This window comes from Opisthocomus hoazin, chromosome 27 (assembly GCF_030867145.1).
Source record: "Opisthocomus hoazin isolate bOpiHoa1 chromosome 27, bOpiHoa1.hap1, whole genome shotgun sequence".
NCBI lineage: Eukaryota > Metazoa > Chordata > Aves > Opisthocomiformes > Opisthocomidae > Opisthocomus > Opisthocomus hoazin.
Genome location: NC_134440.1, coordinates 3443103 through 3469577, shown reverse-complemented (window position 1 = coordinate 3469577; position 26475 = coordinate 3443103). Strand labels below are relative to the sequence as shown.

Here is a 26475-nt window from a genome sequence, read left to right as displayed (position 1 = left end):
CAAATGTTGCCAGCACATTCTGTTTATTAATAAATAAGTGCTCATACCAAGCAGCCTACCTGGTTTTATAAATTTCTTCTTCAATTCCACTTTCATCCTCAGGTAGGACTTCATATTTTCTCACAGTTATGCTTTTCTCTGAACTACGAAACAGTTAATTTCCGGTTTGTTTTAAGCAAGCGCCAATATAGTTCATCCATGGCTGCTTTCCAACCAAACTTTGGGTGGGCTTTAATTCAGTTGTCTTCCACCTTTAGGAATCAAGAGTCTCAACATTTGAACTGTCTTGTAATGCTGACAAATTTATATATGGGTATGCACTGACTTCTCTTCATGTTACTATGCTAAACTGGAGCTGTAACTGTAGCTGTAGTTAAACTGATGCGACTGGCATAATTCAACAGTCAATCTACCATTCTGCCTTTTGATTTTAGTGGCTTGTTGGATTAACCTACTGTAATCTGAATGCTGAATTATTGTATGTACAATATTATAGTACGATAAACTATTGGTACTGTCTATTCCTTCATAGACGCTTAAAGCTAAAGATTAATTCAAACAGTCTGCATGCAGAAGTGATGACTCCTGTATTCTCTCTACTCGTTCTTTCCCCTTCTGTACTTGGTGCATAATATTCCTAGGACAAGGATGCTTTTCAATCTTCATCTAGATCTTCTCCGCCTAACAGCTGCAAATCTAGTACATACTGCTTCAGTTCCAGGCTTTATCCTACACCAGAAGCAAGAATAAAATGAAAGTTACTTATAAAAGAAGATACATATCTGCATGTTACAGTTGAAGGCTTAAGTAGGGAAGAGGTCTGAATATCCACACTTTCATATCAATGCTTTTCACAACACACAGAAGTTATCTTAATAGAGATTTATCGTGTGCTAATAAAATGAGGGCACCCAAATCCAAAACTTTCTATTTATTTATGGGTAGAAACATGTGAAACTCACCTTCTCTGGACAACCCAGTCATCTTCCCTGACCTTGGAGAATCTCTGTGGCCAACTCCACTATCCTCACCTCACAGCAACTCAGTTTTCTGACTATCACACTGTTCTGTTAGGTATTACAGGTATAATAGGTATTACAGCTGGAGCAGGTATTACTATAATACCAGATCCTTCTTAATTACCACGTCTGTCTCAAAACACTTAAAGACCCTGCATAAGTCCCTTACCCAGGCAATGTCCCTGTTAGCCCAGACCCCACAGGCTCATTTCATAGAATAAAATCATAGAATGGTAAGGGTTGGAAGGGACCTTAAAGATCATCTGGTTCCAACCCCCCTGCCATAAGCAGGGACATCTTCCACCAGATCAGATTGCTCAGAGCTCCATCCAACCTGGACTTGAACCCTTCCAGGGAGGGAGCACCCACAGCTTCTCTGGGCAACCTGTGCCAGTGTTTCACCACCCTCATGGTGAAGAATTTCTTCCTAATATCTAATCTAAATCTGCCCTCTGTTAGTTTACAGTCACTCCCCCTTGTCCTATCACTACACACCCTTGTGAAGAGTCCCAGCGGCCGCGGCAACAGGCTCACAGCGGGCATGAGGGGATAGAGGGCCCCACGTTGCCTCCACAGGGGCAACCACCATGTTTCCCCTCACAAAAACCCAGTATCACCACAGTGCTCCCACCACAGGGCTCTCACCACCACCATCACCACCATCACCACCATCACCACAACAGAGGCCACAGCCTCCGCAGGGCCCACCCACCACCACAGCCCCGCAACCCACCGAAGCCCACCACAGTCCCCCCCCCATCACCTCCACAAGAGTCAACCACCACCACAGCCCCTCTCCTCCCTCCGACCCCCCCCCGGTCCTTCGCCACCACAAGCCCCAGCCGCCACCTCAGCGGCCGGCCCGCCACCGCGGCCCGCCACCGCCTCCACGGCCCGCCCTTCCTCCTCATCTCGAGGGCCCATTGGCTGGCAGAGCAGTCACTCAGGAGCAGGCCCCGCCCCTCCGCCCGCGGGGGTGCCGGCGGTGGGAGCGCCTCTGACAGCGACCCCCCCGCCCCGCCCGCCAGGTGGCTCGCGGCGCCTCCCCCGCGCGGCGCGGCGCGAACCCCTTCGCGCCTTCCGCCGGAGCCCCGCCCCCTCGCCTGCCCTCCCCAGGTGTGTGCGTGCTACGTCACCCCTCCCACGCGTACGGGGCGTGCTGGCGTCGCCGTCCTCCGTGCGCTCCGCGTCACCGCTCCTGGCCTGGCGCGCGGCGGCAGCAGCGGCCGGACGGTTCCGCTCGCAGCGCCTCGGGGCTTCGCTCCTCCGGCGCCCGCCCGCCCGCCGCTTCCCCCCCGCCGTTGGCTCCGGCCGCGTGGGACCGCCCGAGCGGGGCGGCGGCGGGCCCGTTGGCGGCCGGCTCGCGCGCGCGGCCTGGTGCGCGCGGCGGATCCCGCCGCTCGCGTAGCGCGGCGCCCGGGCTCCCTGAGGTGAGGCCCGGCCGGCTCGGGCGAGGGGAGGGGGGGCTGGGTGGGGAAGCGCCGCTTCTCCTCGCCGCCGCCGCCATGAGCGTGGAAGCGTACGGCCCCAGCTCGCAGACCCTCACCTTCCTGGACACCGAGGAGGCCGAGCTGCTCGGCGCCGACACTCAGGGCTCCGAGTTCGAGTTCACCGACTTCACTCTACCCAGCCAGACCCAAACCCCGCCCGGGCCCGGGCAGGCGGGGCCGGGACAGGTCCAAGGCCCCCCCGGAGCGGGGCAGGGAGCGCCGGGACCCATCGAAGCGCAGGTGAGGCCGCGGCGGGGAGGTGGGGGGGGTCGGGGCGTCTCCGCCACCCCGGGGCGGGGGGGGGGTCCGGAAGGGGCGGGCGGGCTCGGCCGTGGGGCCGGCGAGGGGAAGCCCTGGGCGGGCTGCGGGGTTGGGCAGAGTCGGACGGGGAAGTGGTGGAAGCGGCGTGTGGCTGCTCGGCTGCCGGCTGTGCGGAGCGGGGCCGCCGGCGCAGCGGGGGCCGGGCCGGGCAGCCGGGTGTCCGCTGGTGAGGCGGGCGGACCCCGCGGCTCTGTCGTGACAGCTGGGCCGCGTTTCGGTGCGGTGTTGAGGGGAGAAATCGGAAACGCTTCTGGGTATCATTTCGGTTTCTTTTCCTCTTTAAAGCAAATATGACCATCGGTAGTATTTGATTATCAAAAGCTGAGTACTGTGAAGGTTCAGCGTTGCCTGCTTTCATTTCTTTCTTTCTAGAGCGAAAAGCAGAATACGGTCTGGTGTTTTCTTTTTGCCCCCTTTTCTGCTGCACGGTTGCTAGACTGGTTTGTTTTGGGTTTGTATGGGAGTGACAGTCGGTATGGCCTGAGAGCTAAGTTCAGAGGTCTGTTTCCTCACTACTTAAAACCAAGTGATTTTATATATACAGATCTCCTGTTGATGGTTGGTGCGTACACGACAATTAAATTGTGTTTAATGAACAATTCACAGAAGTGAAGGAAAAGAGGGAACTAGGGTTGTATACTCACAGGTGATGAAGTCTTGCAAATGAAGATGCGACCTGTCACTGTGCTGCGCCTTGACTGAGTCTGTAGTAAAAAAAACAAACCATCTGAAGAACTCTTCCATGTTTTTTAAAAAGTCAAAGTTTTTGCTATTTAAAGATATGGAATCTTCTGCGAAATTTCGTTACATCTAGATAAATGCTAAATAATGTAGTCCCATTATTAATAGTTAAACATTTGTAAATTATCCATGTTGTAGAGGGTGAGTTTAAAGAGGAGTTAAAATGCTTTAGATAAGTTGTTGTGTTTTTTTAGTCCTGAACCAACCATAGTTTGAGTGGGCTTGATTTTTTCCTTTTACTTGCAAAACCTGATGTGTCGGGGTCGGTAAAGGATAAAGCAAACTGAAAGCGTGCCAGCATGTCCCGGCGCTGGGAATCCACAGGTGTGCGGTGCAGGACTGCAGGTGGTACTATCCCGTCCGAGCTGTATCAGGTTTATCCCAGGGCGAATGGAATGACTTTCTCGTGCTCGAAGCTGCTCAGCGTGCAGCTGGGCGTAGCTGCTGTGTGGTGACTTGCTCCAGGTTTTGGTGTGTTGGTAAGAGAATTGGAGATGTGACCCCGTGGGCTGTTTGTTTGTTTTCTGTTTACTTACAGCTTTTGAATTCTGGTTTGGCAGACTTTTTCCAGTTTGAGCACTGAGAGATCAGAAATATTAAGTAGTAGTGGTAAAATCATGTCTGTGTGCAGTCAGACATGCATTGATTAAAAGGACAGTTTTAATAAAATCTTAGTTTTTAAAGCTTTAAATAGGTTATGATCGTTCCAGAACTCACAGTAGAGACTATGTGGCCAGAAGAAGAAAAATCACCCCAAAATAAGCCTCATAAGCTAAAAGACCAGACGAGAGGATTAATTTGTCTTTTTTTGTCTAAACATGTTTGAAAAGCCTTTGAAGTAAAAAGAAAAAAAAACAAAACCTGGAGAGTACATTCAGGTATTGGTACGTCTATAGCCATCCGTCCTGGCAAGAAGGAAGGGATTTTTTTTTTAAACTGAGTGCGTGTTTCCTCAGACTCTTGCGGTCATCGTGATCCTCATTTTGACTGTCGAAACGGGGGGTTTTGGGGGGGGTGGGGAGAGAGAACGGACCTATGGCAACAAGTCCTCTCAGAAGTGTGGTAAGTACAGTGCCTTCCTGAGCTGAAGTGCAGCAAAACCCAGATCCCTGGATCTGTTTCGACTTGTACATTTCAACGGTCTCATGAGTGATAAGATCAGAAATTATGTGGTTTTTAAAGATTCTGGGGAATATTTTTCTGCCTTCAACAAATAATCTAACCTTGTTATGTCTTTTGGCTGGGGACATACTAAATAATAACTTCTAAGGCCCAAAAATTGATCGCATACATTTTGCTTAAGTAAATGTTGTCACTGGGTTTATAGTTAAAGCTACTTGAATAAATATTTTTTTTATATGGAGCTGATAGACATTGGCGGTACATGCTTTTACTCTGCTGTTTCATATTCTGATATGTTATTAGTATCCTGGTATTTAAAAAGATTAGTTGAGCGATACAGAGCACTTAATTTCTTAAGAAAATGTGATTGATTTAGCCAGTCCATAGGCGCTTCCTTTCCCAATGTATATTTAACTAATAGTTTAAGTGGATGTTGTTAGAATTGATTAGTGTCCAATTGACAAAAGATAGCGAGAGGTGAGTAGCGCAGGAGCAATGGCTACTGTTTTCAGAAAACTGTATTGCCATTGTTTACCTATAATTGAAGTCAAACATAGGGATAGCTTTTTCTAAATATTTCAAGATAAATTCTGATTTCTGCCTAATTTTTTCACTCTTCCAGGCGAGGACTTAGTTATGATGCTAGGAAGCAGTCACGTGCTCCACGAGTCTGTGATGGACAAAGCACATGGTGTTAGTGTGTTAGCTAAGCTGATGGAGTGAGTGGCTGAGGGAGGCTGGGTCAGCTATTAGATTTTTAGTCTAGACTATGGGGGCTGGATTTAATTTCCAGGGCTAACAAAGACTTTTTGTCTTAGTGAAATGACTTGCTCCTTGTTGCTCACGTCCCCGTCTGGAAATACAGCTTGCTCCACGCTGCTTTGGAGGTGTTGGGGGGGGTGAATGTTTGCAGTAATATCCCCTTCCTTATTTTGAACAGGAAAGCAAATCAATATAAGGGATTATAATAAGGTACAGTAAATACTCTATAGCTTTAATGTCAAGAATCCACAAACCACAAATAGCTGGGTTATCCATGCTAGTCCAAAAGTGTGCGTTTTTTGCTTCTAAAGCGTGAGGGGAAAATTACCTGAACTGGGACAGTGTGCCTGGGTGTCCTGCGGTTACTGTGCAGTGTTGAAGTGCGTTGCTGATTGGACTGCAGTCTTGTAACAAGAGTGTTCTTCTAGTAAAATACCTACTTAACTGCAATTATTTTTCTTGTTACAGCTTGAAATGTACTACTTAAGAGTAGAACTGCATTAAGTGGATGTAGCTGCATTCACCTGTGGATCAGCTGCTGGTGTGGGTGGGGTATGTTAGCCAGAAGCACCGTGAGAAACTGAGATGGTAATGTTCTGTTACCACTGCTTTGGGGCTCACATGGGCAGTAGAAGCCACTACTTAAATAACATCATCTGGTTTACTGTTCTGTGACTTGATTCCCTGCACCTTTACTGTTGTCCCTCAACCAGTATTGTAGAGGCCAAAGAAGGAGGAAGGGAGGGACCAGTACCTTGGTGATAGTTTCAGAGCACCTCAGTTTTCGGATTGCTGTAGCTGTTAAACTTGCTGTGCCAGAAGTTTCAGTCAACACTTTTAAAATAGAGAAGCCCCCCCCGCTCCCTTATACAACAGTTGATGGTGCCAGATTTTTAATCATATGCACATAGGCTAACATCACAGTAGGTTTTAGAACAATAGTTGAGTCACTTCCTCGTTGTGCGCCTGCCAAGGCCTAGTACTCGCTGTCGGATTTTCATAGTAACAGGTGACATCATTCCTGCTGAACTCTGAAAGGGTAGGAGCTGCGTGGGGTGGAACTAACAGAGTCACCTGGCCCCAAAGTACAGATAGCTTGCAGTTGTTGGCAGTTCCTTGTTTTCCTGCCTTAAAAAAAAAAAAAAGCTTTACAATTTTATTGCCATTCAGCAATCTGATTTTTTTTATGAGCACCCAAAAAAAAATTGAGTAACTACTTGTCGGCTGATGTGTATAATAATGTATTCTGGCTCTTTGGAATAGACCGATAGAAATGCATCTGTGAATGCCTGGCATTCGTGCTTCTAAGAAATTCAGATTAATTTAAGGCTTTGGTATTCCACCTGTTCTGTGATCAGTTAATAGGTTATCCTCGCATGTTGTAAAATGGCACTATCCATTTAAAATGGATATTTATCTTCAAACATCTGTGGAGATGCTATTACACAGTGAGCCGATTGGCTTGGGGTTCTTCATACTAATGGGTTGTTGCATGCTACTGCAGTTTCTTTGGGTTTTTTCCTTTTTTTCTTTTGCACATTGTATGCTGACGGTTCCTCTTGGCTGATCTTGCTATTAAAAGCCAGTACTTGGAAGTAAAGTCAATAAAATTCATACCATTTAGACTGTTTTGCAAATGCCCCTCATTTCATTTGAGGATAGTGAAACAAAGCTTGTGTCATTGAGTCCAGTTCCTTACTGCTGAGGGCAAATATGAAGTGGCTTACACTTACTTTTAAATTTAAACTCTTGCAATTGGCTGTTAAATTTTAATGTGCAGTACTGAAAGTAGCTGGCATGGAATCTAAATGAGACTTTCAGAGAAGTAAGCTTGTTTTGATTTGCTTATGAGTTATAGCTTTAGAATGCTACAGCAACTATTTTTATCAGATTTCTTTTAATAAAGATTTAGTGTTCTCTCACTGTGGACAGCTTTCTCATTTCTTGTCAGAATTAAGTTACAGATAGCAGATAAATTGCCTTAAATGTCAAAGTGCAGGAGTTACTAAAATGCTCTATTGATAGACAAAGGCCTGGAGTGATTCTTATGCTCCCATTTCTTAGCGAGTTAAAATTTGCAGAAATAAATCTCACCTTGTCTAACCTAATACCTTTAAAAACATTGAGGGGTTTGATATATCTGATGATTTTGCTGTAATAGGGAAACTACCTCACAGCACTCAAATGTTTTGTGAATATTGTGCTAATCATTGCAGTCGCTGTGGTGGTCCCTTTCCCACCTTTTTCCGCTCGCGTGGAATATGGTGTGCTCCTCTCCTCTCAGCTTGAGAGAGATCTTGCTAAATTGGTCAAAGAATCAAGGGATTGAGTGAACAGGGTTTTGGGGGGTGAGGGATCTAGCCATCCTGGGGGTTCTTGGCAGCATGGGGTTACGTTGCTGGAGCTCTCCGTGGGTGTTAGTCTGTGGAGACGCAGCAGTGGAATGAAACCAGAACGCTGGTGAGGCCCGAGGGGCAGCGGCTGTGCCAGCCATGCCGAAATCCCGCTTGTGACATTCACGCTTCTTGATGCTCCTTCCTGGTGGTAAACACGCTGTACTCATACTGCCTAAAAGGAGTTATTTTTAACAGCAATAAGACTTGGTATGTAGAAGTTGCTGGCACAGCACCAAATGTTGCAGAACTTCATGGTTCTGGCAGTTAGTGCACCACCGGTGGAAAGAGAGCACACCTGGTTTGCATGTGCTGTGTTGGCACACTTGGTCTCTGAAGTGTGTTGCTCTGAACTTGAGCTGCAATAACTAGTTTTGATGGACTTTTTGCCGTTTTCTTGGATAACTTAGAGAGGCCTCATTTTTAAATTAAATCATGTTGTAGCTCACAGTAGTGGCTGTCGTACCTGATGTCTTTTGCAAGCATGTTTGATTCAGTGCGTCGTGTGGGTAGTACATCTTGAACAAGTGGTACTGCCTGGAGAGTTATCCCCTCCACTGAAAACCAGTTGCTGTTATTTCTTGCACTATTTAAATGTTTTAAAAAACCAGGCTTATATGAAAACAGGTTTCTTGATTACCTACTCTCTATTGTCCTAGTGTCATGAAGTCGTGCTTCTGATATCTTGGAGGGGGCAAACATTGATTTGGCAGATAGAGAACAGCAGAAATGGGTGGGGAAAGTCCTGTACAATAAAGATCCTGTTTTGAGATAGATTCCTGAGGGGTGAAAAAACAATGTTTGGTACTGCTAGAATTGTTTAAATTGTTTACATTTTGTATGTTGTGTAAGACTGTATGGGAAAAATGTAATCTGCAGAAAAGTGATCTCCTTTTGCTAACTTTTTTCTACTCATCAGCTGGAGTTTAAATAATCCTGTAAAATAGGAGGTAATGAAGCAACTATTGATTACGTAACTGGTATGTGTTTCAGCTCTTACCAGCATTTTTCTTTCCTTTTGAGATTTTCTAAATTAAACACAAGTTTTTGCTTCGAGGAGTAGGGATTACTGGCCTTGGCTTTATGTTTTGGAGTCTGTTTTGATGTGTAACCTAAGCACTGACCTTGTATTTCAGGTTAATGGACCTGATGGCATTCTGCAGAATGGAGCTGTGGATGATAACGTGGCTAAAACCAGCCAGCTTCTGGCAGAATTGAATTTTGAAGAAGATGAAGAGGATACCTATTACACAAAGGATCTTCCTGTGCACGCTTGCAGGTAAGACCTCATCTTGGCCACAGGCTTATTATTTCCAGAGGGCAGGAGCACTGTCTGTGGGTGACAGGTGTACGCTTAGAGGGTTTGGGGATTTTGAGAGCAGCGTCCTTGGAGACAGCCACATACTGGTAGGAAAGTGGTGCCCTCTGGTGAGCTCTTCTGTATGCTTACAGCTGCCACGGCCATGGGTCTTTGGCCTCACTTGAGGAACAGAAGGCCAAGCTAGCCCGAGGGATGGTGATGGTGGGAAGTTTTAAAGTACTTGAGACTCAGAACAGAAGTTTAGCTCATGTTTGATGCTTTCACCAACACTCATGTTCCCTAATTTTCACTTCCCCTTATTTTTGTACACTACTAGATAGTTTAAATCTTGTATTTGAATTTTCCTATAAGTACCCAATCACTTCCTGTTTTTTTTATTTCTGATTCCAGTTACTGTGGTATCCATGACCCTGCTTGTGTAGTTTACTGTAACACCAGCAAAAAGTGGTTCTGTAACGGGCGTGGAAATACATCTGGCAGGTAAACAGTCATGTGATGGAAATAACAATGATGATCTTGTTTTAGTGTGTGTGTTTTGAAGTGGTATGGTGGCTGTGACTCGGTGATGATCAAAGTCTAGTGATTTAAAGAGGAGGTTGGAGGCTCACATTTAGCTTTTCCGCTGTTACCGGCTTAGACCTCGGTCTCAGCAAAACTTGAATCACTTCTGTGAAGTGAGCTTGCTGCTGCTTCCCCCATCCTGTGTTCCAGCAAAGCACAGTAGAGCTGATGCTCTTCACCTGTGGAGCTTTGGGAGTCTCCTTTCAATTACCAGTGACATAAAAAGAATTTTTTACACGTTTCCTATTCTTTCATGCTGGAGTGCCTTAAAGTGTTTGTGCACTGAGAAACCATTGAAACTGTGTTAGCAGTGTCTTTGCTTGGATAAAAAGAGCGAGATGTTACCAATGTCTGCCACAATGTACATAGATTTTGCTTGTCTCTTTTAATAACTGAGCTGATAGGACTAAATCTGATTTTCCTACTAACTTGATATAAATGTGTGTCCTGTCTGGTTTCAGCCACATCGTTAATCATCTTGTGAGAGCGAAGTGCAAAGAGGTGACTCTCCATAAAGATGGACCTCTAGGAGAGACTGTCTTGGAATGTTACAACTGTGGATGTCGTAATGTGTTTCTCCTTGGCTTTATTCCAGCTAAGGCAGACTCTGTGGTGGTTTTGCTGTGCAGGTGAGAGAATGCCTTTGCTGGTATGTTTGTGTCAAGGCTATTGCATAACCTAATTTCTAAAGGGCAATACCTGCTTTCATTTTGTACCAAAATATAATTTATACTCTGATTTACCACCATTTTTCCTTTGAATGATCATATAGGCTTCATGAATTGTGTACAAGTACATAATATAATAAAGAAACATTCTGTTATGCTGGGCAAATGTGTTTGGTCTATAGAAAAGGATTTCTCCCAAATGAAGCAGTATGTAATGGAAAAAAGGTGGTTTTCCCCCTTGTTAAACTGATTTTCAGATTTGGAAGAGTAACAGATCTGTTCAGAAAATTACTCTGGAGCCCTGCTGGAGTGGTGACTCTGAGACACAGTATGTTTTTCTGTTAGCTCATAGAATCATGTGAAGACAACAGTAAATCAGAAATTGTTCTCTGATAGAGTCTATCAGAAATAGTGATTTTATAATTGAATGTATTAATTACGTGCTGTCACTTAGCACGTGTTTGACAGTAGAAGGTATGTTTCTGTGGAAAGAGTTCTCGTATTTGTTTAAACAACAGATGAGAAGTAATCCCAAGTGTTTTCTGATACATGTGTGCATAATCATAGTGGACTGTAACCATGTTCAAAGGTGAGTGTCATACTTAGTATTTTAGATGCTGAAATTTTCAGTTCTAGAAACATCCAAGAAATACTACTTACGATACCGAGCCTTCCCAGTGTTGAAATAGCAAATACAGGAACTAAAAAATGCATTGGCCCAGCAGGCTAGGGTTGTTTTGTTTTTTCCTTTTAAGTGAGATACTTCAGTTGTTTTAGGACTTCACACGGCAGACTTTCGCTTACACTTGTCTAATTTAATAATTTTTTTTCAATATTTTGGTTGTGCAGGCAGCCATGTGCCAGTCAGAGCAGTTTAAAGGATATTAATTGGGACAGTTCACAGTGGCAGCCTCTTATCCAAGATCGCTGTTTCCTTTCATGGCTGGTAAAGATTCCATCTGAACAGGAGCAGTTGAGAGCACGTCAGATCACAGCTCAGCAGATTAACAAACTGGAAGAACTTTGGAAGGTATGTGCTGCTTTTCAAATACTGGTGGTGTTTTACCAAGAGCTAATTCTGTGTGTTTGTGAAGGAGGGACAAGACTGTTCTAGCAACTGTACGAGGTAGGGAACATACTTAAATCACTTGAGGTTTAAATCTCGCAGATTTGACAAGCAGTGCAACTGGGAATTGATCAAAGGATTGAGGAGATCATTCATCAAAGTAGGAAGGTTTCACATTTAGGTTTTTCAGCTCTGTTCAAGTTGCGCTATCAGGCAATCTGAAAAAACAACTTTCCTCCCCTATATCAAGTCGTTCACTTGTTTCTGCTTGACCTGATGACTCGCTGAGTAGGTTACTGTTAGTCCATGTTTGGTATTCAGTTATTGCATTTTGAGAGGTTTTTCTGTACATCCTTTAATGCTTAACAAACCTGACTGGGTGTGAGTGAGCGTGACCTAACAGCTTGGTGCAGTTTTGACAAGTTGTTATACCTTGATATAACTTCCTCTAGCAGTAAAACACAGTATTATCAGTCCTGTTGCACAGTGAGAGATTTGACTTGTTTATGCTTAAAACTTCAAGACAAAATATTTGTGCTCTAAACTCTAGGAAAATCCATCTGCAACCCTTGAGGACTTAGAAAAGCCTGGTGTTGATGAAGAACCACAGCATGTCCTGCTTAGATATGAAGATGCTTATCAATACCAAAATATATTTGGTCCTCTAGTCAAGCTCGAGGCAGACTACGACAAGAAACTCAAGGAGTCTCAGGTAAGAGGCTTGATATATGCCTGTGTGAGGGGGCTTCAGACCAGTTCCCTGGCATCAAACATGTGGTCACTGTTAACAGTGTAGAAGGAAGGCTCTTTATTACAGTACTGTTACATTGTGGTAATTATAGTAGTAGTGGTGATGTAGGATAGCAAGGAGAGGAAAGAAAAATCCTCAAACTGAGGTTTTAAAAAAGAACTTGAAACATGTGGGAGCTTCTGTCTTTTCTATGTTCAGAGTTTGTCTTTCCAAGAGCCACATCCTATTGTAGAACTGCAAGTTGGTCACCTTCTTTTGTATTATCTGCATAACCTGCAGTTACCTTGTCAGAGTTTCCAGTCAAACTTGAAGTATAGGAAGTCATGCAAGCACTTTAAATATTTTAAAAGTGAAGAGAGAATAACACAGGTGGTGATTAGGACTTTGTTCATCATTAACTAAGTAACTCTCTTGTAGAACAGAATTATCTTCTGCAGATGGTGTGAACTCAGTCCATAAAAATAAGTATGGATATTTGTCCATACTGTGACACTGGAACAGCAAGTTTTGTGTTTCTCCACTGTTTTGAAGTATAGGAGAGTGAGGACTGTGGTGGTTGGCAAACAGCTCTTTTAAGAACATAATAGATGCCTCTTCTTTACCATTAGACCCAAGATAACATCACGGTCAGATGGGACCTGGGCTTGAACAAGAAAAGAATTGCTTATTTTACTTTGCCAAAGACCGATTCAGGTAATGATGGCTTGATTGTATGTTTTGCCTGTTTGTTTTTTTTTTTATGCCTGGTGAACAACATCAGTGTTTAAAGAACTGGGATAAAGATAGTACTGTAAGTTTTTTGTGCTGGGGGATCGTTTTCTTCAGGGAATATTTTGAGAGTGGCTTTTTTCCTTCCTTTGTAGATATGCGTCTTATGCAAGGAGATGAGATCTGCTTGAGGTATAAAGGAGACCTGGCCCCTTTATGGAAAGGAATTGGTCATGTTATCAAAGTTCCTGATAGTATCCTTTACTTAGTGAGCCTTCAGGAAGGCTTAATTAAAGATTGAAATCTCTCTGAGGAATCAGTAAATGTGTCTAAAAGTAATTTTGAGATAATTTTAATTCGTCATGGGGGTCTGCTAAAAAAGTCAAAATTGGGAAAAATAAAATTCAAATTTTTACTATAGATTACTACTTAACGAGGTTCTACAGATTATGGTGATGAGATAGCCATTGAGCTGAGGAGCAGCGTTGGAGCGCCTGTGGAAGTTACTCATAACTTCCAAGTGGATTTTGTGTGGAAGTCTACTTCATTTGACAGGTACTGAGAAAGCGCATCAAAACTTGGCAGATAATGGGTGCAGTTGGTGTGTATATTTCCCTTTACCGTCAGCGGGATTTTTTGAATTGTTTCATGACACTAACAATCAGAAATCTGATTATGCCGAATATCTCAAATGTGTGAACACGTGAGATCTGCTTCATAGAGCAACAGACCTAACTGTTGTTAGAAATGGAATTAATCTGAATGCTATCAAACTCTCATTTTTTTCTCATTTTGAAGGCACACTTAAGATTTGTTGCAAATACGTCAAGGTAGCATGTAAACCAAAAGAGGAAAATTTACCTTATGTTGAGTAGTATTTGGGATCTAAGAAGAAAAACTGTTTTGTAGTTCAGCTTCCTGAACACTGCTCCATCATGAAATGCTCTCTGATTTTAGTTGGCCTTCCTAAACTTTGACTCGCTTAAACTAGCAGAAATTTCAAGGTTCTTGAATAGGCTATGGGGTCAGTAGGCTTCAGATGTCTCTACTACATTTTGTAAGATGGGATTTCATTGTCCTGAAAGAGATATACTGAGTACAAATTTTCTTCAAATCTTGCACCTAAAATTACTGTTGCAGGTTCTGTCAAAGGGTTGGTGTTTCTCTACAGATTTTTCTGGTTATAAGACTTTGTAGTGTTCACATGGGGAAAAACAAGATACGTGTTCTTGGAGTCTAATTTTTGTCTCTTAATTCTGTTAGTAAGTGTTCTACATCGTTCTGTTTTCCCAAGGTGTATTTTAATTTCTGCCTGATGTCTGATTAACCCTTGTGTAGGACACTTGTGGATAGTTGTATTTGAGGTCATACTGATTTTTGTTTTTTTTTCCTGTCCTTCCCTCATTTCAGAATGCAGAGTGCTTTAAAAACATTCGCTGTGGATGAGACTTCAGTGTCTGGGTACATCTATCACAAACTGTTAGGTCATGAGGTAGAAGATGTAATTATTAAATGCCAGTTGCCAAAGCGCTTTACAGCACAAGGACTTCCTGATCTCAACCATTCTCAGGTAACCTCATCTCCTTTTTATTACACGCAAAGAATATGATAAAGGTTTATGAATAGAGGTTGAACAACTTTGTAACTTCCTATGCATTGAATGCTAAATAGCAATAAAAAAAAATTTATAGGTTTATGCTGTGAAGACTGTACTGCAGCGTCCTCTGAGCCTTATTCAGGGTCCCCCTGGCACTGGAAAAACAGTGACATCAGCCACAATCGTCTATCATCTGGCTAGACAGGGCAATGGGTAAGAACTATTCTCTCTAAATCTTTATGTATGAGGTTACTTTATTAATGGTCAAAAAATCAACTTGATTTTAAAAATTAATTTGTGTTATCAAAGTAAAAAGGCTTTCTAGAAATACATTTTTCTGGGAAGACTTATGCTAATTTCAGAAGTTGTTCTTCCCTGGCATATTTTTAGGGGATGTGCATCAGAACAGGTGATTTTCAGAATCACAGAATTTTATTGGAAGTCTGGTGGAAAAAAGTTTACAGCTTATTGAGACTTAATTTTTGCTTAACTTTTTTCAAGGCCCGTGTTGGTCTGTGCTCCGAGTAATATAGCTGTAGATCAGTTGACTGAGAAGATCCACCAAACTGGACTGAAAGTGGTTCGTCTGTGTGCTAAAAGTCGTGAGGCAATTGACTCTCCTGTATCCTTCTTGGCATTGCATAACCAGATCAGAAACATGGATAGGTAAGAAATGGCTGAGGGGGCAGGGGAAAAAAAAACCACTAAAGTGTGGTGATGGACACAACTGATACATGTTGTCATCATTACACAGTTAATTTGCTTCATATGGTAGTTGTTTTGGTTGTATACATGTGTCATATTTAGTTTTACAAGTGAATTCTCCCATAATCCTACTAAGTTGTTAATTAGGCCATAAAGCAAAATTTCTTTTTTTTTTTTCCAGCATGCCAGAGCTTCAGAAACTGCAGCAGCTTAAAGATGAAACTGGAGAACTGTCATCTGCTGATGAGAAACGTTACCGTGCACTGAAACGAACAGCAGAGCGTGAGTTACTGATGGTAAGGTTCCATTGGTTCTAGCAGCTTCGATAACTGCCTGCTCCCACTTGAGGCTTAGTTATAATTTGCTGGTGGAGATCAGAGTACAGTTTAACTTCTGGGGGGATTTCTGGGATGGTATTGAACACTCTTCATGTAGAAATATGGTCCGTTGATACCCTTCTTGATTAATTTCAGTTGCGTTTCTGTCTCAGAATGCAGATGTGATCTGCTGCACCTGTGTGGGAGCTGGTGATCCAAGACTTGCAAAAATGCAGTTCCGCTCCATTCTGATTGATGAGAGCACACAGGCTACTGAGCCAGAGTGCATGGTGCCGGTTGTTCTGGGAGCGAAACAGGTAGGAGCCATCAATTTCATTAAAGAAAACAGAGTTTATAAATAGAGGAGGTAGCATCAAGCAGTAACATCCACAGTGCAGGCACTTAAGGATACAAAATCCTTTCCATTCATGGAAGACAGTTCCATAATATAGATCTAAATGACTTTGTTTTGTGTTAATCCTGTCAGTTTTCTGTTTCCATGGCATAATCTTTGCCTAGAACATGTTGGTCCTGTTGGAACAATCTGGAGACTGAATGAGATTTTATTAAAAAATGATCAGCTGAAAAGTTAGTCGACACTAAATGTTTATAAGCCTTAGATTAGGTCTGAAGCTTATTACAAGTCATTAGTTCCTAATACATTTTATGTAGGATACTGCTATTGTATCTAGCTATTGGGCAAGCTTCAGATAAGAAAAACTCTGATATTTACAAACTTTCTTTTCCACAGCTTATTCTTGTGGGTGACCACTGTCAGCTTGGTCCTGTTGTGATGTGTAAAAAAGCTGCGAAGGCTGGCCTGTCTCAGTCTCTCTTCGAGAGGCTCGTGGTGCTGGGGATTCGTCCGATTCGCCTCCAAGTGCAGTATCGCATGCATCCCGCACTCAGTGCTTTTCCATCCAATATCTTCTATGAGGGTTCGCTCCAGAATGGTGTTACTGCAGGTAAGCAAGGATGGTACTCCTGCAAATTGCTTTCTTTTCCATTCACTGAGGATCAAAGGAAGGATTCTTTAATCTAGATGAGATTTTTGAATACGTTCGCTTAAAAAGAGAATTGCCACTGCACTTAATTTTGAGTCTTTAAGGTACTTCAATGTGAAAGTGAGTATTCTTGATAGTAAAGAATTACTAACTTTTTAACTTTTATGTGCTCTTCAGCGGACCGTGTGAAGAAGGGTTTTGATTTCCAGTGGCCACAGCCAGATAAGCCAATGTTTTTCTATGTAACACAAGGACAGGAAGAAATTGCCAGCTCAGGCACCTCTTACTTAAACAGGTAAGCAAAATTCAACACTGAGATACAAACTTACACTAGAACTAAGTATATTTAAGTATCTCAAATGTAAGGGAGATTAAATGAATCTGTTACTAATCCTTATGACATCCCTTGGGGACAGTCACAATTAGTGAAGTCAAGGGAAAGTGCAATACACAGTTCCCATTGCAACCCAAATACGTAAGCATTTCTCTATCCTTCTGAATCTCTGCAACAAAATTCATAGTATACTGTATTCACCATGACTTGTGATGCCTTTTTATGTGAATAAAGGCAAAACAGCTGAATAAAGGCAGAAGGGCTAACTAAAGCCTTGTGGTTTTGATGAGGAGTTACCACCTTCACAGACACAGAAAGTGTCTGTACTTCAAATGCGCTAACCCACAGAACTCGGATGTACAGTGTGCTGGGATGCAGTACGTCAGTGCTGTTGGTTCGTATGTTCTGCAGTACTCCTTCTAAATTAATAAAATAGCTGTTAATAGGAAACAGCTATGATTGAAATCACTTGTGCTTTTCTTGATAAAAGCTGCCATTGAGGATAGTGCAGGCTGAGCCACGTTTGCCACGTTTTTGAGTTTATTTGCCCTAGGGTCCTTTTACAGTAAGCAAAGAGAAAAAGGCATCTCCAGTGGGAGCAGTTCAGATCTTAAGTGGGTTTGCATTGTTCTGTGGAGGTGTGTGTTTTCGTTCGCTAGTAGTATAAGAAGCATGGGACAATTAAGTGCCTAATATGTGGGATGAACTTGGGCCAGCAAGTAAACTAGCTGCAGCAGGAAACGCTGATCAGGTTGTATTTCAAAGCCAGAGTTCCAGTAGCTCCTGAAGCAGAGCCAGAAGTCTTAGATTTTTAGCAAGAGTGTGAAAGGGATGGGAATTTAATTTTCTTTTTTCTGTGCCTTTTTTCTGCACATTCCAACTTCCTTTTCAAAGAGTAAGCTCGAAACATTTTGCTTCTCTTGGTCATATGCATTTGTTCATGTGCCTGGAAGGGAAATCAGACAAACTTATGAAAAATATCTGCGGTGATATTTTTAATCTTGATCTGTTTCATGAACAGCATGTGCAAGACTGCTGAATGCAGCAAGCCAGATTGTGCACAAACAAATGGCACAATAGTTGGCTGGCAGGGAGACTGGCATTAAAAACATTCTATATTTAAAATTTTAAGATAAAGCAAGTGAAGGATCTGCACAGCAGGCTAGAACATTTTTAGTGACCTTGGTCATAAAAGTACACTTGTACATTTAACTCGACTAAGAAGTTCTATTTCAGAGTGATGGCCACCATGAATTTTGCTATTCCAGGAAGTTTAGGGGTGTAGTTCTGAGAAGGTGGAGGTATACATTAAGGAGAAATTTCCATGTCGTTCCGAGACCCTCTCTTTTTTTTTTTTTTTTTTGAGATGTTGGCTTTCGCCCATATTCCTCTGGCTGAGAACATCTTTGCATGGCCCAAGTCAAGAGGTGATAGTGGTGAATGTTCCTGCAAAGCTTGGAGTGCTCAAGCAATGCAGTGCAAAATTGATCTTTCTTGAAGTACCCTTTCTGACAAAAGTCTAGCACAGCATACGCGTTGAAGTTTTTTAGACCCATTAACTTGGAAGAAGTTGAGATCTAATGCCTTGATTCTCCTTAGATAAACAAATCTCTCTTTCTAGGACGGAAGCTGCCAATGTGGAGAAGATAACTACAAAGCTATTGAAAGCTGGTGCCAAACCAGATCAGATTGGCATTATCACTCCTTATGAAGGTCAACGATCCTATCTGGTGCAGTACATGCAGTTCAGTGGTTCCTTGCACACAAAGCTCTACCAGGTACAAAGTCGCTGCACAAACAAGAACGGTTGGATGCAGAGAAGCTAGAAAAGTCGGATATTGTGAAACTTAACAATATTTTTGTTTTTAGTCTGGCTTCTTAGGCATCAGTCTGTGTTTATGCTTTAGTAATTTCTGAGGTTTTCAGTTGATTGTGGTTAAAATAGACCAGAGGGAAGAGTTTAGGAGGTATCAAATGCCAGTGAGTGTCAGGGGAGCAGTTGGACAGATAAAAGAGAAAGCCCTGTTAAGGTCTCTGCTGAAGGCTGCAGTGAGTCCGTCCTCTGAGGACTCACTGAGGCACAGAGGGAGAGGTCATTACTTCTTCAGCTGTGGAAAAGCTTCAGTCAGCTTGTGTCCTAGATAAAAGCATCAAGCCAAGAGACGTGCAGGAAACCAAGCTCCCTAAGTTCTGATGGTCGTCCTGTTTACTTGCTTGGGAAAATGCCTTCCCATCAGTGGAATGCCTCTACCAAACATTAAAATTTGTTGCTACAAACAAGGTGGTTGTATGTTTAATATAGTCTGTTTTGCAATATTGAGAATTTGGGCAGTGTTTTTGCTGAAGGAAAACTTGATGGAAATAGTTCCACTTCTGCCAGGAATGATCTGTCCCTCTGATTCAGGTTTCTTGGTAGCTGGGAGCAGCAGTGTTCGTTTGGAGCTGTCTTACTACGAGGTTTTGGAATAGTCAGAAGTCTTTTTTGGCAACATACTTAGAAAAGGGATGCTTTCCATAGTGCAGATGCCAGTTTTGGGGAAATTTGAGAACCATAAAGCAGTGAATATAAAAGTAATTTGTCCTAAACTGAGGCTGTCTGTTCCCCTTTAGGGAAAATATTTAGTGACCGGTGGAATTAGCAAGTCATTCATCATTACAAAAATAACATTTTTGTCAGATGATGGGAATGGCTAGAGCATGGCCAACACATTTTGTAATGCCTGTTGGTAGCATAACTGTTTTGCACTGTGCTTCCGTGATTTACATGTGTTTTGTCTGTTTCAGGAAGTGGAAATTGCAAGTGTGGATGCCTTCCAGGGGCGAGAGAAGGACTTCATTATCCTTTCTTGTGTGAGGGCCAATGAACACCAAGGAATAGGGTTCCTGAATGACCCCAGGCGTCTTAATGTAGCTCTTACAAGAGCAAGGTGAAGTAAAATTGGGCACATTTTTACCTATTCTAGAGATGTAATTCGGTCTGCTGAAGTATCGATACAGTCTGCCTAACGAAAGGTCTGTGTTTTGTTGGGTAGAAGGCCCATTCCCCATCCAGTTTAAGGGAGCCTTGAATGATTTCCACATTCCCTGCAATTTACCAGAGCAATCTCAGCCTGCGCAGTGTTACCATTTGGCATCAGTAGTTTCTAGAAGTTGCCATGTCATTCCCCTTTGTTTGCAGGACAGAACTCTTCCCTTCATCTGTTGCTTCGTCCCTTCCAGCAACCATTTGTTTACCATTTTGCTTCTCTTAAAATGGATTTGATTACTGAGAAGGGTGATGTGGAGTCAGTACTGTGTTGGTTGGCTTCCTTGGTTTCTGCAAGCTTCAAACCGGTACAGTGTGGTTGGAGTACACTGGTGTGTTTGCCAAGCCTGCAGAAGGAAGCTTGTGATTATTGAGAAACTGGCTGCAAAAGTGTTTTGTCATACTACAAAAACCATCTGCTGTAAACAAAACAGTTGCATCAGGGTCTCCTGCACCTACCGCCATGGGCATCTGTTAGGTGCCCGGATTTACTGCAGAAGAGATTGACTTTGAGGCTGGTCCGACATCAGTATGTAACATGGCTTTATTTTTAGTCAAAATTAATTTTAGCCTCTCTGTCTGCTGTTGTACAGGTATGGAGTAATTATTGTTGGGAACCCAAAAGCGCTGTCTAAACAACCACTTTGGAATCACCTGCTGAATTACTACAAGGAGCAGAAGGTTCTGGTGGAGGGACCACTGAACAACCTCCGGGAAAGCCTCATGCAGTTCAGCAAGCCCCGGAAACTTGTCAACACCATCAACCCTGTAAGTTGAGCTCTTCTGTCTCGCAGATGTTTGTGGCTTGAAGCAATTGGGGGTTGATTGATCAGTTATAAACAGTCACCCGCATACCTTCACACACCCAGGACTTTCCATTTTTGTTGCCTAGCTAATGCAGTGTGACCCAGGTTAGAAACAGCTGAAGCAGAGACTAAGTTGAGCACTTGTAGAAAAGACTTTTTAATGCTTTTTTTGTCATTCTTTACTGCAAAATTTTGTCAGGGAGTAACTTCTGAGGTGAAAGAGACATCAAGTGACTGTTTTGTGTAGAAATGGCAAGCTCATTAGGCACATGTACTTCAGAGCAGTGTCCTCTAAAACTTGCAGGTTGAGGATTGTACTCAGTTCTTTAACATAAGTAGTTGTTCAAGGGGCAGGGAGAAGCTTGTCAGCCTTCACAAAAGGACAGTGGTAGGAACAAAGCAAGGAGAACTATCATCAGAGCGTCGGAACAGACTGAAGACTCATCAAATGTTTCCCAGTTTGAGATAGACTGCCTGTAAAATGTTTTCTTTTTTCTTGTTGTCATGATGTAGTTGAAATGATAATTGGATGCTTTCCATGTTTTAGAACTAGTTAGTTTCCTCAGGACTTGTAAAGTGTGCGTTATCTGTGGAGTTTAACCGGATTCTTACCCAAAATAACTTGCACTGAAGTTGCAGTGCAAAGTTCTATGCAAAGGCTTTGTCTTAACCCCTGCAACGCTTCCAGGGTGCCCGTTTCATGACTACTGCCATGTACGATGCGCGTGAGGCCATTATTCCAGGATCTGTCTATGACCGGAGCAGTCAAGGTAAAGAAAGCTATCAAAACTAACACCTTCCTAGATTCCCACCACCCCCGCTAGTCCTTGGGGTATGGTATCTTACAGACTTCAAACTTCGGAATGTTTGAAGAGCCACTATAGAAAAATACGAAATTTAAGAACTGAAAATGCATGGATTTTGCTGCCTGTATATACAAGCCACTACTGGATGTCTGCAGAGCAAGTGAAAAATATGAGGGGAAAAGGAGTGTGTGTGTGTGTGTAAGCATTTCGGGAATCTTAGATGATGCTGTAAAAGAGTAACTCTGTGGGGATGAAGATGTGTTAGGTGAGTCTCTGAAACTTTGAAGTGTGGAGTAAATGGTGGACTAGAAATATTGGTGGTTCTTGGCAGTGGTAGGCTCGTCCTTTCAATTTCTGATTCTGATTTATCCTGCTTACAAGCCCTCCCATTACTGTTAGAAGCAGGAATATGAATTGATGGTGAAATATTTGGGGTGCCTGAAATCACTGTGGCTCTTCCTCCCCTCCCTAGGGCGCCCATCCAACATGTACTTCCAAACCCATGACCAGATCGGGATGATCAGTGCTGGCCCCAGCCATGTCACTGCTATGAACATTCCTATCCCTTTCAACCTCGTGATGCCACCGATGCCACCACCGGGATACTTTGGCCAGGCTAACGGACCAGCGGCAGGTACGGGGGCACGGGTGGAATGGTACAAAACCCACATTTGAGGTCTGAAGTGGGAGAATGGTTTTTGCTACTCTTGCAGCAGCGCTGGTGAGAGTAGATAATGATGTGCTTCAGTAATAAATCTTAGTTGCATGGAGTACGAACACAACGGCACTGCAGCCTCCAGTGAGTGTCCCTTCGCCGTGTCTACGCTGGTGTGATCAAGTCTTTGTAGAAACAGTTAATTCTCACCTCTTTGCTTGTGTAAGGCTTCTCACTGTTGGTTGGAATAAACACTTTTCCAGGACGTGGGGTGCCAAAAGGAAAGACTGGTCGTGGTGGGCGCCAGAAAAATCGTTTTGGGATTCCTGGAACTAGTCAGTCAAACCTTCCAAACAGCCAAGCGAGCCAAGATGTGGTGTCCCAGCCTTTCTCCCAGGGTCCACTGACTCAGGGGTATATCTCCATGAGTCAGCCATCACAGATGAGTCAGCCTGGGCTCTCCCAACCAGAATTATCACAGGTAAGCAGGATTTGATGTATAGATTGCACTTTTTCCTGGGTTTTATGTTGGTGATCCATGCGCATGCACATCCTTGTTTCCTAGTATTGAGGAAAATGGGAACTAAAACCATTTTCAGTGACTTGGCCACAGCGTTTTATACTCCTCCACTTGGTTTGAAGTACACTCGGGCATAGAAGTGAAATGCTGCATGTGTAGACATCAGCTCGAGCCTTAACTGTGAACGGCTTGCCAGTTCAACAGCCAGTTATTGCAAAAACCTTTGTGAAAATTCTGCAGCAGAATGAGTAGATTTTAAAAAAAACAACCAAATCAACAAAAAAACCCCCAGCAAAACAAACTCAGACTTCATTAACCTTGGCTGCGAGGTATTCTGCTCTGCAGAGGGAACTCTGGAGCTTGATAACGAGTTAGCGGCTTAACACACGCTTTCATTTTCAGGACAGTTACCTTGGTGATGAGTTTAAATCTCAGATTGACGTGGCGCTGTCACAGGACTCTACGTACCAGGGTGAACGTGCATATCAACATGGCGGAGTGACGGGACTGTCACAGTATTAGAGTGTAAGGCACCCGCGGTTCACTCCTCTGCTGCTTCTCCCCGATGTAAGTTCATGAACACAGAGTTTGTCCCTAACGCAACCATTGTTCTGCTTTCTTGCTTTCAGGTTGAGGAAGAAGAGCTAAGCTTGTGTGGAGCTTAGTTCATCAGCATTTTATTCTGGGTAATAAAAAAAATAAAATAAAATGGATACCTGTTTTCCACTGCTAAAACTGAAGCACCACTGTGTGAGAGCAACAGGAGAAGGAAACCAACCAACGGAAAGGAGAGAGAGAGAGAGAGAGAAAGGAGCGCGCGCGAGAGAGCCCACTGCTAGCTCACTGAGACAAGGAGACTGACCGGAGAGGAGAGAGAGCACCGACGGACTAGCTGGCGCCTCACCGGGAAGGCAACTCACCCCGACATGAGTGGTCAGCCGAGTCCCTGCTCCCCCAGTCAAACCAGCTCGAGAGAAGGGCCTTAAGCAGGTTTCACTTCATTCCATACTTCTCTTTGCGAGCAGGGCATTACTTTTCAGAGCAGATGGGGAGAGGAAAACCCTCATCTCAGAGTTGTTCTCGTTTTAAAGGGGTACTATATTTTAGCAGTAACTGTTTACATTTTAGAAGCAGAGTATCTGAGAGAGAGAGAGAGTTCCTGACTAAGTGACAGCAAGCCAAGCAGAAATCCAGCGGAACATAGCTGATGCTCAACTCTGAGATGCAGGTTTTGTTGTCCAGCGCTGGCTCTGAAATCCTAGTGTCATCGTGTCGCCCACATTCTGAACGGGTCTTTCGTGACAAGGTGGTTTTAAAGAGATTCTTTCAAAGGAGCACTGAATTTTTAGAAGTTTGTCTCTGAATTCGTAGTGGTGGACCTGGGAGATCCTTGTTCTGAGAAGCTTACAAAAAGTTTAAAACTAAATTAGAGCACCAACCTTGAGAACTTTCAGTGTGATTTAAAGTTGCAGCAATCAGCCTCTTCTTCCTACATTGGATAGCAGTTAGAGTGAAAGGAGCCTGCGCGCTCGAGCAGGAGGAGGGTTTCAAAGTGTTTTCTGTATGCTTTAATTGGCTACTGTCTGGACTCTACTCTGTGAAAAACAAGCCTTTCTGTAAGATGAACTTTGCGCTTGAAAGGGGACGGGTTCCTGTGCCCTTCGGCCCTGGAGGAAAAGATGCTAACAGGCCTGCTTTACTCGCTCCCTCGGATCGGGGGAAGAAGTAGTGGAAACTGGGGATTATATTGGTTTGGAAGTAAAGACTCTACGATGCTACCGAAGCAGGTTGGAAAAACGGGCAAAGCAGGCAGTTGTTGGAAGGTGGCCTCTGATAGCTGGGTATAATTAGAGATAATGGGTTAGGCTTTTGTGTGGCTTCTTCGGTGATTAACACAGAGAGCTGAAAGATTCAGGTGTTGAGAACCAAACCCGGAGCCTGTTTTTCAGGTAGCGGACACTGGCTGCGCCATCAAGCATGGCTTGAGAAATAGCTGGAAGTCAAAACTGAAAACAGCACATAAGAGAAGCCATCCAATTTCTAAGTTGTACCCATGTCTTAAATAAGTCATTTGGGAACACTGGGAGCATTTTATTTCTGTCTAAACCTTTTTAGAAGCAGTGCAGAGAATTTAAAATTCCTATGGACCCATTTTTATCAGATCCCTAAATTAGACTAACCTCTACCTCCTAATTGGCAAAGAACAGTAGAGCGATTCGCTGACCTCAGTGTTTTTAAAGTTTGAATTACATTAGCTTTATACTCAAAGGGCTCCAAGTGTTTCTGGTCTTTTTTTTTGGGGGGGAACTCAAAAATACCTCTCATATGAATGTACTTAAACGATGTGAACCCCACTTTTTGTAACTGGGGGGGGAAGCCCTTTCATTACTGTCCTTTCTGTAGAGTGTTGACCCGCTTTCATGACCTGTATTTGCTGTAGTTTTTCAAGAGTGTCTCTCCCCCAGTGCAGACCTGGTGTCGCACGCCCACAAGCCGTGAGCAGCGTGCGCATCGACATGGAGCAGGTGTTCAGAATCTTCATTCAGTCCTGCAGCGAACATAGTTCCGAGAACTGCAAAAGAAACTTTCCAGAGGTGAAACCCATTCTTTTCTCAAAAAGCCTCCAGAGTTTAGACTTCTAAAATGTGAAAGAATGGAGACACAGGCCACCTTCCTTGCTTGTAAGATGGACTGTTTTATTTATTAACATTGCCGAAGGGCTTTTTAATTTTTTTTCCTTCTGTAGGCTGCGTAGTTGCGTAGACTTTTCCGATAGGTTTAAGCTGTAACCCTCTGTGCAATGCAATCCATTGAGTAACGTAACCCCCTCCTCTCCCCTCACCCCCTTTATTTCACTGATGGGAATGCTTGCCTCTGCTTTGTGCTGGTTTTTTCCTTTGTAGCAGTTACTCTGAGTTTTATAAATCCAGACATCAGTGCTAGCACGGTGTTAACTCTTTTTTGATTTTGTCTCAGTTTGTTTTAAACCTGTTTGTCATCAATAAAATATTAATAAACAGCTCTTGCATTCAAGGTGGCCCCTACCTTTCAATGATGAAACCATGCAACATTCATTAAAACTTAGTCTGATTGTATAAACTTCAAGTTTATTACTTTTTTTAAACACAGACTAGTACAAAAGTGGGGGGGGGGTGCATAGCGTACACATGTAAGCAAATGACCGTGTTCAAGACCCTGCCCCTCTCCCCTCCTCTGGGGTGGGGGGGTCTGTGCAGGGGGGGAGCTGCAGGGGTTATGGAAGGCTCCTTCTCCAGGTGCCCAGGCCAGCCTGGAAGAATCTCCTCCCGCTGCTTCCCTGCACCGCAGCAGACACGAAACTGGCCTTTACCTGTCTTGCAGCTGGGGGGCTGCTGCGGTGCAGCTTCGGGCCTGTGTGTGAGCTCCTTGTGGCTGCTCCAGGGCTGGTCACTGCTCTAACCCACCTCCTCCTGCAACCCTTCCCCCAGTCTCTTGGTGCTTGGACAGGGCCATGGAGGTGGGCAGTCACCCTCCATCAGGGTGCAGAACCAGGTAAGGAGTTGCCTTATGGGGTGGTGAATGAGCCAAGCCCTCCAGGCCCATGGTCTGCCACAGCACAGGTGGAAAAAACAAATACTTACAGGTTCTCTTAGTCCTGCCTGACTTAAATTTGAAAGGGCTCCTGCTTGCTTCTGTCAAGTCCTGATCTAAGCCCTCGAGATGGGTTCCAGCCTAGCTCTTGTTCTGCTGAAGTAAAGCAGGAGCTCTCTGCTCATCCCGGCGCTGTCAGGAAACAAGAGGGAA

General features: G+C 43.7%; 2 protein-coding genes across 4 annotated transcripts in view; one reads left to right on the top strand and one right to left on the bottom strand.

The window, feature by feature from the left end:
• Positions 1–2036, bottom strand: part of COMP (cartilage oligomeric matrix protein) — a 37503-nt gene extending 35467 nt beyond the window's left edge. For both annotated transcript variants that reach the window (XM_075443988.1, XM_075443987.1), the window contains exons 1-3: positions 1869–2036; positions 963–1067; positions 60–729 (exon numbers count right to left, since the gene is read on the bottom strand). The gene's annotated coding sequence lies outside the window, so the exon portion shown is untranslated. The remainder of the gene's footprint in view (positions 1–59; positions 730–962; positions 1068–1868) is intronic.
• A 376-nt stretch (positions 2037–2412) lies between these two features.
• UPF1 (UPF1 RNA helicase and ATPase) lies at positions 2413–25725 on the top strand. 2 transcript variants are annotated; one of them, XM_075444489.1, is made up of 24 exons: positions 2413–2749; positions 8985–9127; positions 9560–9649; positions 10192–10359; positions 11248–11428; positions 12015–12176; positions 12824–12908; positions 13079–13177; positions 13370–13478; positions 14334–14493; positions 14615–14733; positions 15022–15186; positions 15407–15521; positions 15716–15859; positions 16294–16507; positions 16724–16841; positions 18502–18658; positions 19665–19807; positions 20499–20673; positions 21400–21481; positions 21990–22151; positions 22436–22653; positions 23095–23217; positions 23322–25725. In XM_075444489.1, the coding sequence occupies exons 1-23, from the start codon at positions 2525–2527 to the stop codon at positions 23212–23214; spliced, it is 3354 nt and encodes a 1117-aa protein (XP_075300604.1). In that variant the 5' UTR covers positions 2413–2524; the 3' UTR covers positions 23215–23217; positions 23322–25725. The 2 variants fall into 2 exon arrangements, with proteins under 2 accessions (XP_075300604.1, XP_075300603.1); XM_075444488.1 differs by having other exon boundaries at positions 13361–13478.
• Positions 25726–26475: the final 750 nt, after the last annotated feature.

Bases quoted from the DNA above. Each gene is read 5' to 3' on its own strand.
- UPF1 (XM_075444488.1), top strand. From the start codon at position 2,525: ATGAGCGTGGAAGCGTACGGCCCCAGCTCGCAGACCCTCACCTTCCTG. The intron at 12,177-12,823 runs GTAAGAGGCTTG...CTTTACCATTAG, and splicing joins AGAAACTCAAGGAGTCTCAG to ACCCAAGATAACATCACGGT. The intron at 15,187-15,406 runs GTAAGAAATGGC...TTTTTTTTCCAG, and splicing joins CAGATCAGAAACATGGATAG to CATGCCAGAGCTTCAGAAAC.